The sequence below is a fragment of the Lissotriton vulgaris genome, chromosome 5 (genome assembly GCF_964263255.1).
Source record: "Lissotriton vulgaris chromosome 5, aLisVul1.2, whole genome shotgun sequence".
Lineage (NCBI taxonomy): Eukaryota > Metazoa > Chordata > Amphibia > Caudata > Salamandridae > Lissotriton > Lissotriton vulgaris.
The window spans coordinates 1,774,128,439-1,774,140,844 of NC_141693.1; the positions used below are offsets into that span (position 1 = coordinate 1,774,128,439).

Below are 12,406 nucleotides of genomic sequence, written 5' to 3' on the forward strand. Positions count from 1 at the left end.
CGTGGATTTGTCTGGTCATCGAGAGTGAGGAGTCCAGAATGATGCCCAGGTTTCGTGCGTGGTCTGTTGGGATGGGTGCTTTTCCAAGGGATTCTGGCCACCACGAGTCGGCGGAGGGGAGGTACCTAAGATAAGGACTTCTGTTTTGTCGGAATTCAGTTTCAGACAGCTGTGCTTCATCCATTCGGCTACTTCTTTCATCCCTTCATGTAGGTTGGTTTTGGCGGTGTTCGAGTCTTTGGTGAGTGAGAGGATCAGTTGAGTGTCATCAGCGTAGGAGATGATGTTGAGGTTGTGTTGACGTGCGATGGCCGCGAGGGGGCTCATATATACGTTGAAGAGGGTGGGGCTGAGTGAAGATCCTTGTGGCACGCCGCAGATGACTTCAGTGGCTTCTGATTTGAATGATGGGAGGCGGACTCAGTTCTTCCGGCAAGGAACGAGGTGATCCACTCCAGTGCTTTTCCTTGAATTCCGATGTTACTGAGGCGTTGTAACAGGGTGCTATGACAGACTGTCGAAAGCTGCGGAGAGGTCGAGGAGGATGAGGGCGACGGTGTCACCATTGTCCAGTAGAGTTCGAATGTAGTCTGTTGCTGCGATGAGTGCGGTCTCAGTGCTGGGTTTGGCTCGGAAGCCGGACTGTGAGGAGTCGAGGGATTTGTTGGTTTCGAGGAAGGCGGCGAGCTGGTTGTTGACAGCTTTCTCGATGACTTTGGCCGGGAATGGAAGGAGTGATATGGGGCGGTAGTTTGAGTTCGGTGGGGTCAGCTGTGGGTTTTTTCAGAAGGGCGCTAAGTTCGGCGTGTTTCCAGCTATCTGGGAAGGTGGCGGAGGTGAGGGAGCAGTTGATGACATCACGGAGGTGGGGTGCGATGATGGAATCTGCTTTGTTGAAGTTGTGGTGAGGGCATGGGTCTGAGGGGGATCCTGAGTGGATGGAGTTCATCAGGCGGATGGTATCATCCGTGGAGATTGGGTTCCAGTCATTAAGGATGTTCAAGGGGGTGAAGGTGTGGCAGAAGGTTGTGTGGGTTGGTCTCCGGGTTGGTTGTCGAAGCGGTTGTGGATGTCTGCGATTTTGTCGTGGAAGAACGAAGCTAGGGAGTCGCAGAGGTCTTGAGAGGGAGTGATGTCGTTGGAGTTGGCAGTGGGGTTGGTGAATTCTTTGACGATGTTGAATAATTCCTTGCTGTTGTGGGCGTTGTTGTCAAGTCGGTCTTTGAATGCGGTTTTCTTGGCTGTCCGGATCAGTTGGTGGTGTATGCGGGTGGCGTTTTTGAAGGCGTCTCTGGTGCTGGTATTTGGGTCTTTTTTCCAGGCCTTCTCAGGGGAGCGACAGAGTTTCTTGGATATCTTAAGATAATCGTTGAACCAGGGGGCCTTTTTGTTGCCTTGTTTGATTTGACGTTTTTTCAGGGGTGCTAGGTTGTCGGCGCTGTTGGTTAGCCATGGAGTGAGGTTAATGGCTGCTTGGTTGGCGTTCGATGAGTGGGCAGGGGGGTTTTGAAGAAGCGATGAGGAGATCTGGTCGGTGGTGATTTTGTTCCAGTTTCTTCGCAGAGTAGGTTGAGGATGGTTGTGGTCTTTTTGTAGATAAAGTGAACGCAGCTGTGGTCCGTCCAATGGAGAGCTGTGGTGTGACTGAAGGAGATAGGTTTGCTGGAGGTGAAGATAGGGTCGAGTGTGTGACCTGCGAGGTGAGTGGGGGTATTAACAAGTTGTTTGAGTCAGAGGTTGGCGAGATTTTCCAGAAGGAGGGTGGTGTTGCTGTCGTTACTTTTTTCCAGATGATAATGGAGGTCTCCCAGTAGAATGTAGTCCTTGGAGGGGAGGGCGTGTGGGGTGTAACGTGGCTTTTTAAAAAAAGCCGCACAGCGCAAAAATCGCCGCAGCAGCGATGCGGTTAAGAATGACAGACGCAGGTTACAGTTTGAAATTTTTTATAGAACAAACTGATGGGCAAAATACATGAAACATTCCATCATTAAGTTTAGTAGCAAAATGTATGAATAACTCAGAACACTTTAAGTTGTGTGGGGAGGGGATAATAAAGGGTTCCATGCTCCGGGACCTATACATCATTTTATAGGACTTTTAGAGAATGATTTTCATACATTCTACACAAAAATATGGTTCGCAGGGTGCACCAAAAAGGAACAAGCAAGAAGAAACAATTTGCTACTGAAAACATTTAGGGATTCTCTCATGGAAGTATTTAATTGGATTTCAGTCACTCGCAGAGTTAACTTGAGCATACTAGTTGATACATTGATGACGAAAGCCTGAGACATTTGGGATGTCTTTGGTTAGGTATAGTGTGGAAAGGGTCTCTGGGAACACCCAGTTTATTAGTGTTAAGCTTGCAATTCTTTATTTAGAAGAAACAATAGTAGTCATGTGATATGTTATGGCATTAATGAAAGATGGAGGACAGTATAAACAGTTTGTTACCATGAGCCCAGTTTCGAATGCATTTATAGTGAAGAGAAAGAAACAGCCTTCACATTAACATCTTTAGATCCTCACAGAAGAACGACCACTATTTTAAAGAAGAAGGAATGTTGTCCGCTTTGAAGGTCTGATGCCACTGTGGCCAAGTGCAACCATATCTCAATGTACAGTAATGCATGAACTTAGCAGCATAATGTGCATGAGCAGAGGCTCTCACCTACAAGATAACTGCATTCTTCTGGGAGTTGGATGTAACCAAACGCTAGGAACGGAGGTGTCAGATTGAAAGGTTCAGCAGTCTGGGATCTGAGAGTTCAAGCGGGCTCTTATGTGGGAGGAGGAGCTTCTTGTGATTATCGATTGACCTCTCCAGGAGTATTGAATACCAGACCCGTCTAACCAGGTTGGTTGCACCAGGATGATGGTCATGGACAGCTGCCCCATCTTCCTCAATAAGTACTTGATGGGGAGAAGATGGGGAATAGTGTAGGCACATAACCAAGACCGATTCATCCACAGTGCATTGTAATGAGCTGTGGGTTCGCTCACATCTAGGTGAGCAGTTGAGATTATGTTCAAGAGTGGGGAGCTAGTTTAGGGTAAAATGGTTTCATTGCTCTTGAAACATTTGTATTGTTTCTGGTAATACACCCAAGGGTTTGGTGCTCTATCAAAGGGAATTTTGAGGCTCAGGACTAACCTTGGGGCACCGCTGAGGCATGTGGTGTCAAGAGGCTAGCATACCTCCCCTGTGATGCAGGAATCCAGACAATGTAATCCTTCAACTGCTGAAATTCCGGAGGGCCAGGCTTCCTCCTCTGCACCTCGCATGGTTTAAGCTGCAAAAATATCAGGTGTCTTGGACAAAGAATTGCCTATGCTAGTTATGATAAACCTCCACCCTTTTCTTCCCTCAGATACCATAGTTTTTTTGCTGTTTATTACGGTGTGGTGGGCAGGTGGGGGAGGAGGTGACTTACTGTGAACCCTACGTGTTCTCAGGAAAACACGTATCGTAACACTGAGCATTTTGACACCAAATTAGGCTGTGTGTATGCGAGGAGCTTTGCTGCGTTTTTTTGGCTTCCCTATATTGAGAAGGCAAAGACAGCAGGAGAAGGTAGCTGTGGAGTTTAAACAAGAAGGCGACTTACTGTCCTGATTATACATAGTCTCTGATAATCTTGGCTGCAGCACCTCTGGTATTTTCCAACTTCAACCTTAAGCAATATTTTCGGTTATATGTTTAAGGCTTACACTGCGCCATATACAGCGGACCATTGATACGGAAATAAACTGTCTATTCAAAAAGGAGCAGAGGGAAAAAAAACTACGGGTCGACCTCCACTCAAAAAACAAACATACCAAAAAAAAAAAGGTCTCCAAGGCAAGCATTTTATTAAAAAAACGTAGGCGTATTGCTTCAGTTTTCTACTATACAATGACTCCTCTTCTTTATTTCATATGAGGTAGTTTGCAAGACGTTTTTTTGCCATTTAAAAACCTTTTTTCAACAGACAGTCTACGAGAAAACAGGTATTGACTGAACTATTGCTTACACAATTCTCAAAACATTTAGTACAAATATGTTTCTGAATGAGCAGAACTCACCAATTATTGTGAAAAAAGTGAGGATGACAAAATGACCCCTAACTGGCGCACCACCAACGGGGTAACTGGTAGGTGTAAGCCCACTTTTCTCATCATCAGTGGTCATTTTGTCCCAAAGAAAAAAGTGTCCAAACAAAGAAATAAACCAGTAAAATGTGTAGTGAAGTGACAGATAATCGAAATTTGCCTAGCGTAGTAACGGTAAGTTTCAATTCTATTAAGGACACGGAGGCGAGGATTATGCTTTTCTCTCGTCGCTGTTTATTCACATAACACCACACAGCAGCCAGAAAAGCATCAAAACTTGAAAAAAAAATTTGTATTCGAAACACAGGAATATCAGAAAACATCATAATAACATTTTTAATAACTACAAGTCCCATGAGATGAACATTAGGCAGTCCTTTCTTAGTGTCCATAAATCCCAATATAAGGCGTCCATCCTGTGAACTCCTCCTCTTTCTTCGTCCCGAGTCAGGCCAAAGTCTCAAGCATCTCGTTTCGCACCATCATTCCCTGGCGGAAAAAAGAACGTGAGCTAAGCCATACCCGCAGGGTTTGAAGGCAAGATAACAAGACAACGTCACCAGTCAAGGACATGCAATCCAGAACAATAATCCACATAGAGATTGGGAAAAAGATTACTTACACCAGTACGGGCGGGATCTCCGCAGGAGGTATGGGTGGGATAATCCTCGCCTCTGTGTCCTTAATAGAATTGAAACTTACCGTTACTACGCTAGGCAAATTTCGATTCTATGTCAGGACCGGAGGCTTCGGATTATGCTTGTTCAAAGCTTGTCCACCACCAAACTAGCAATATCTACCACTGGCTTAAAATAGAACCTTTTGAAGGTGGAATCCGAAGACCAGTCCGCAGCGCGCATGAGGTCTTCTAAACGTGCCCCAAGGGCAAACGCTTTGGAGGCCATGGCCCCTCTAGCGGAGTGAGCTCCGAACTGCTTTGTATCAATACCAGCTTCCTGCATTACCCAGCGCACCCACCGGGCTATAGTGGGGGAAGAGACAGCCTTGTGCGGTTTGCGCAGCGCAATGAGTAATTGCCGCTCGCCCGGAGGGCGAAGTTCCGTCGTGACCTCCTCATAGGTTTTCAAACACTGTGCCACACACAACTTGGGGACATCTGCAAATGCCGGATAAGAAATAGACCTCGTAGCCGATTTCGTACGGCGGCCCACGGTAAAGGTCACCCCATCCGGGGAAAACGCTCTCGCCGTGACATCTAGGGCACGCACGCCAGACACTCTGCGACATGACACTAAACAGAGGAGCATCGCCAGTTTAGCTGATAGTTCCTTTAAGGAGAGATACTTGTTAGGATGCCAGGAAAGAAAAAGGTTCAACACCACATTAACATCCCACAGGACGGAATATCGTGGCTCCGGCAGTAAAGCCAGACGCACTCCTCTAAGGAGCCGACACACAAGGGGATGTTCCCCGACCGCCACTCCATCCAACTGCACATGAGCTGCTGATATGGCAGAACGTATCGTGTTAATAGTCCGGTATGCTAAACCGGCAGTAGAAAGTTCCGCCAGAAAATTCAGGAAGGGAACGAGGCCTGCGACCATGGGATCCAAACCCCGTCGAAGACACCAACGAACCCACCTGGTCCAAGCCGATCTATACCTCTTGGTAGTGCAGCCTGCCCAGGCCTTGGACAAAAAGTGCTGAGCTGAGTTCGAAAGGCCAGGGAGCGACCAGCGTCGCCTGAAAGCCTCCATGCCATGAGGCGGAGAGAACCCTGGAGGAGATGGTGAGGGACCCCGTCCGGATTGAGGCGAAGAAGACGAGGAAGCTGGGGGAGTAGGATTGGAGAATCCCAGGAAAGTTCCAGAAGAACTGAAAACCACACTTGCGACCTCCACACGGGCGTCACCATCACCACGTCCGCCATTTGACGGCGAATCTGGGCCGCGGCCCGCACTATCATGCAGAAAGGCGGGAAGGCATACGGTCGTTCCTGGCTCCAGTCCTGGAGGAACGCATCCGTCGCCTCCGCCAAGGGATCCGGTCTCCAGCTGAAGAACCTCGGTAGCTGGAAGTCCAGACGGGATGCAAACAGGTCTATGGAAAAAGGACCCCAGCATGCCGCCAGCCAGTGGAACACTTGAACATCCAGCTTCCACAGGCTGGAGCCTCGAAGATATCTCGAGTGCCAATCTGCCACTTGATTGGCCCGTCCCGGCAGGTATTCTGCCGTTACCGAGACCTGATGGGCGAGACAATCCCAAAAGTCTTTCGCCAGATCCACTAGTGCACGCGATCGCGGACCCCCTAAATGGTTCACATACCGAACCGCCGAAACATTGTCCATCCGCAGAAGGACACATGACTTCACAGAGTCCCTCGTCCAGCAACGGACGGCGAACGAACCTGCTAGAAGTTCCAAGCAGTTGATGTGAAGTCGCTGTTCGTCGGACGACCAAGCGCCGCCTGTGGAGAAATCCCCGCAGCGGGCGCCCCTGCTGGCGTCGGACTCGATCACCAAGTCCGGAACGGACCCGAAAATCGCTCGGCCGTTCCACGCCTCCATGTGGGCGAGCCACCAGGACATTTCCTCCTTGACCTCTACCGATAGGGGAATCAAGCGGTCGTAAGAGAGCCCCCTGCGCAAATGATGCGCTTTTAGTCGCTGAAGGGCCAGATAGTGAAGAGGGCCCGGAAATATTGCCTGAATTAACGACGAGAGAAGGCCCACTACTCTGGCAACCTGCCGGAGGGAGGTGTGCGATTTGGAAATCGTTTGCCGTACCACATGTTTGATTTTGGCCATCTTCCTGGACGGCAGACAGAGTCGAGTTTACCGAATCCACCACGAAGCCCAGGAACACCATTTGCTGGGCGGGCGTGAAAACCGACTTCTCCCTATTGACGATAAACCCCAGACCCTGCAACAGGGAGATAGTCTGGGACAGATGAGCGGCCAACTTGCTCGGGTCCTGGCCCAGTAGCAAAATGTCGTCGAGATAGACGATTAGCCGAATCCCCTGACTCCGCAGGGTTTCTATGGCCGGGTGCAGAATTTTTGTAAAGCACCAAGGGGCCGAGGAAAGACCGAACGGAAGGGCCTTGAACTCGAAAACCATGCCTTTTCAGCAAAACTGGAGGAAACGGCGATGCGAGGGGTAAATGGGAACCACCAAATGCGCATCTTTGAGGTCCAGACGGACCATCCAATCGTTCGGGAGCAAAACGTCTCTCAACAGATGGATACCCTCCATCTTGAAGTGGTTGTACACTACCCAGCCATTGAACTCCCTGGAGGTTGATGACTGGCCGTCTGCCCCCATCCACCTTTTCCACAAGAAAAATATTGCTCAGGAAACCCCCGGGGTGACGTGTTGCTCGACAAATAGCCCCTTTGCGTAACACCCCAGCGGAAGCTGATGCAGGAAAAGGTGCTGAAAATCGCCCGCGGGCGTCAACGTGGTCACAACCACCAGTACAGACCCCAACTGGGCGTTCAAGCACAGGACAGTACAACCCAAGAGGGCGTCAGGGTTAGGCGGCAGCAGGGCTCCGGCGACGTAGACTCCCCAGCGCGGCTCCAATCAGCGAGACAGAAGCCGCGCGCGGGCAGGCGAGACGCTACAGCGCCCTCTAGCGGCGAAATCAACACCGCGGAACACATGGGGACATCGCGTAAGGGGCGAAGGCGTCCCCGCGATGGAAGGGGCTCTGGAAGGGAAAAAACCCCACAGACCCCCCAAAGCAATAGCAAGAATCCATGCAAATAGAACATCAAATATACAAGAAAACACAAGACCTCAGCAGACACAAAATTGTGAAAGAGGGAGAATAGTACTTAACTGGCTGCGAAGCAGCGAAGAAAGAGGAGGAGTTCACAGGATGGATGCCTTATATTGGTATTTATGGACACTAAGAAAGGACTGCCTAATGTTCATCTCATGGGACTTGTAGTTATTAAAAATGTTATGATGTTTTCTGATATTCCTGTGTTTGGAATACAATTTTTTTTTCAAGTTTTGATGCTTTTCTGGCTGCTGTGTGGTGTTATGTGAATAAACAGCGAAGAGAGAAAAGCATAATCCGAAGCCTCCGGTCTTGACATAGAATCACACTCCACGTTGTGACAAAGGGTGATTAAAATTGACAGACACTTTTGTCGCAATCACTTTCACAGAAATAAACTGCCCAAATGTAATGGATCCCAGGGGGCCTAGTCGCTCATGCATCAGGGACACAGCAAGAACACTAGGGTCATGTTATAGGCACACAATGGGCTGAGAAACTTCATAGCACTGATCATCTTAAAACAGCAGAAGTAGTAACGTCAGTTGATTATACAGAAGTAATAGAATTATCGGGGAAATCGGTACACTAGAAGTTTAGAAATCCATGTACATTATAAACTAACAACCCAACCATGCTACTGAACACGAAGTAAAAAAAAAAAAAACTGAAATGAAACGGGCGTCTTCTAATTAGTAGTGCACAGCAAGTGAACGGAAGAAACGTGGTGTGGATAGGATAAAACAGTTTCCAGGCCAAGAAAGGCATGTCATTCTATGCTCCAGTTTTCAGCTACTTCAAATCTATGCATTAGATTCGGGCTCTCAAAGCAAGACAAAAGAAACCTGAATAAGGCCACTGGACTTGCTGATCTGTTGTAGATTATAGTGCTGTAGGAATGCTGGATGGATAATTAAAAGTGCTTGTTCGTGAGAACTTTGTCACATTTATACATTTGCTAGATTATAAGATTACTTTTTCCAGGCTATCTAGACTAGAACCAAGCAATATAAAAACAGACAAAATAGTACAGAAAAACGAGGGCATTAAAACTGAGGCAGATCCATCCATTTGTAATCCTACCAGATAAACAGTCTTCACCTTCGTCCAACTTCCTCTTTTTCATATTCGGCTGAAAATAATTTAAAAAATAAAAATCATTAAGTCGTGGAAAAGGCTTCTAACCTTGAATTTAATACATTCAGCCTTCTAATCAACGAACACAGACCTCCCTCTCATAGGAACAACAGTACCGAGACACGGTCAGTTGCTGTATCGCAAAATTAAAAATCGGCCTCTATAGCGTGTGTCTTTTAAGCAAATTTGATCAATTTGTTATACTTGCAGAATAGATACCGAAACTACAAAAAAAGGCTCCTGCCTGGAGTTCTGGCTTTGCAACATCATAGCCAACCAAAATTGATATGCTTAACAGATGTGATGAATGGCAAGGACAAGTTTCATAGTCCAACTTTCAAAGGATAACGCCTACGTATATGGTAAGGATCTATATTTTGGCACAAACGCAATCCAATCTAGAATTTGAATGTCATGAACTCTTCAAACAGGACTCCTTTTTAGGTTTCGCTGGGGGACGGAGCCTTTAGGCTCCGCCTCCAGAGAAATCTCTTGATTGCAGTAGTGACTCTGGAATACGCCCCCCTGTCCCATTGGCTAGCTCCATAAATGGAGGCTAGCCATTGGAACAGAGAGGCGTCCGTCATGGCCGGACCAGACTCGGGGGCGTTCGAGAATCTTTGGCTTTTGGCTACGTCACGATACGTCAGCCAAAAGCCGGGAACGCCCCCGAATCTGGTCCGGCCGGGCCGTGCTTGCTGCTGTCCTGCTTTCCTCCCGCCGTCCGCCGTCCCCCCTCCCCTCGCTGTCCTGTGCACGTTTCCCGCCCCCCTAGTCTTCTCCCGCCCCCTTCCCGCCGTTCGTGTACTCTCCCGCCTCCCTCGTCCTCTCCCGCCCCCCTCCCGCCGTTCGTGTACTCTCCCGCCCCCCTCGTTCTCTCCCGCCCCCCTCCCGCCGTTCGTTTACTCTCCCGCCCCTCTCCCACCCCCTCCCGGGTTCAACCACGGCATTAGGAACATCTCCGCCCCCTCCGTGTTGCTGAGTATCTTTTTCTTCCGTATACGTCACTGTGCAAAATTATTAATCCTCTGACTCGAGCACACTCAGTTTGGTTTGTTGATTCCAGAATCCAGCTCCGGGTTTTCACGCTGAGACCCAGGGCGCGCGAAAACGAGAGGACGCGAGGAGGACGCCGGCTGCACCAGACCTCGGTCCCGCGGCAGCTTTTGCAACCGCATTCCGTCTGTGGCCCCCCTGTGGCCCCCTCATCTGCGCAGAGAACTGCGGGGGTGTCAGGCGCGGGAGAGCAGGCAGCAGTGGCGGCTCGGCAGGAGCTCTATGACCCGCGATCTACAGCCCGCAGCGCACATACCACACTCCACGACTGTGTTTGAGGTGGCGGCGGGCAGGCGGCGGAAAACAGCAGAAGCGGTCCGGTGCGGTGTGGCCATCTCTGCGGGCGCTGCCATGGCCCCAGCTTCCAGGCTTCAGGTGCACTTGATGCTCATCTGCCTCTCGGCCCTGCAGGGAGAGACCAGATACTTGGAGGTGAGCAGCGCAAAGGAGCTGTTGGACACTTTTCCAAAAGTGCGCTCGTCTTCCAGTTGAGCATTTTGTGTTTGTAAAGTATCTCGGCAGACTGTCAACTTAAAATAATGAAGTCTTCGTTTTACCTGATGCCCCAAAAGTGGTTTAGTCCTCAGAGGTCACATAGCGGTGACCTTTGCACCTGCCACAAAGTACCACTGTCTCAGACTTGAGGCTAAGTGTCTATCAACAGAAGATAGAGCTCAGAGCTTCATTCAGCACTGGGCCTTTAGACAGCCACACATCACTTCTAAAACGGTAGTCATAAGCTGGGTGGGAATGGGAAAGCCACTGGTTTCTGGCGAAAAATCCACGTAAAGGAGTTCCTCAACCGTAGATATAGAATGGTGGATGCAATCCTATTGGAGGATTCTACTCCGGGTGAAAGATTTCTTCCAGAAATTGAGTTTTTTCCATCACTACCCAACTTTAAATCAGATCTTTGTGCATCAGGTGGAAGGAGACAGTTTATCTATAACCATTGTGGAGGATACATACGATTACCCTCAATTTCTGCATTTATATGTATTTGCCTCACCAGCTACATAACCAACTCAATGCATAATTTTCATATTTTAGTACAAAATAATTCTAGATGAAATTAATGAAACGTTTTAAAAAAAAGGTTGCACACAGGGTGCAACACAGTGCCCGGAACTTTGCTAAAGTATCTGACCGCCTGGTAGCTAATTATGGCTGTATTTAAATAGTAAGAGCTGAGATTTTTTCTTTTTGAAGTTTTTAATATCTGCCACCTGATGGACTGGAAGAGAGGTTTTTGTCTATATCTGGACACAACATACTTAAATGGAATTCAAGCAGGGTGTAAAGGATGTTTTTTTTCTTTATCACGAAGATCTTTGTTTCCCTATTTGTGTAATCAGATTTACATTCTAGTTACTGCTCACAGCAATCAGTGTTTAAAAGGCTACAAAACTTTTAAATCACTTTTTTAGTCTGCAATGTCTTGAACCTTAAAGTACCATCTAAGGGAACTTGATTAAATTACGTATATAGTAAAATAATGTTCTGCATGGTCCCTCCCCAACAAAAAGAAATGATTGCAAATAAACTATGCTGTAAATTCGAAGAAAACCTGCCCCTGGAGACGCTTTCAAAAAGATAACTGGTATGCACAGAACACAGGGAGTGCACCTGTTATTACAAGAAGCTGTGCATGTAGATTAGGTGTGCCGATTGCACCGGTACATATGTTTTACCCATATGTTTTACCCATGCTATCCTACTTAAGAGAGGTTTAATAAAATGTCTTTTTTCCTGTGTGTCTATCGTTATTTATTTCGCTTGCCATTTTTAATACGATCTGCTAAGATGTATAGCTTTCATTTTCAAGAATCCTAAACATTACCAATGCGTGGTGTTCCTTTAGTATCAATAGTTGTAACGTGTCAAGAAAATTATGTCTTTATTGAGTTATTTGATATATAAGGTGCCGTTTGCTGCATGATTTGTGTTTCCTTCTCCGCATAATTTAGTTATTTCTGCAGCATGATTTGGCCCGCCACTGCCACATGACTCCAGTAGTCCTAACTACAACCAAATTGCATAACTAACTTCCACACTAGCCGTGTGTTATAACGTTTTATTTAAATTAAAAAAAAAAAAGACACCTAAAAAGCCCCAACCGCCCAGGAGACGCCAGTGCGTCTGCAGAGGTGCAAAGTGAAGCTCTTTGCACCTTGAGCCCCTCCCCTATTCTACAGTGCGACGCCCCCCGCAGAGATAAACCAACGCCACCCTGCAGGCTCCTTTGATGTGCTTATTTGAAAGAGGCGGCATTTGCATGCAAACCATCACCATGTCTTTAAAAAACATCCGACATCTTCGTACTTTACGGTTGAAGGCTGTCTGGGGGAGGGGGGAAGCGATTTACGGCGGG

At 47.8% G+C, this 12,406-nt stretch overlaps 1 protein-coding gene across 2 annotated transcripts in view; it reads right to left on the reverse strand.

Annotated features, from left to right (window-relative positions):
* Nucleotides 1-12,406, reverse strand: part of PSME3 (proteasome activator subunit 3) — a 288,151-nt gene that overhangs the window by 179,978 nt on the left and 95,767 nt on the right. For both annotated transcript variants that reach the window (XM_086924080.1, XM_086924079.1), the window contains exon 5: nucleotides 8,926-8,974. In XM_086924080.1, coding sequence (XP_086780206.1) covers nucleotides 8,926-8,974 — 49 coding nt within the window. The remainder of the gene's footprint in view (nucleotides 1-8,925; nucleotides 8,975-12,406) is intronic.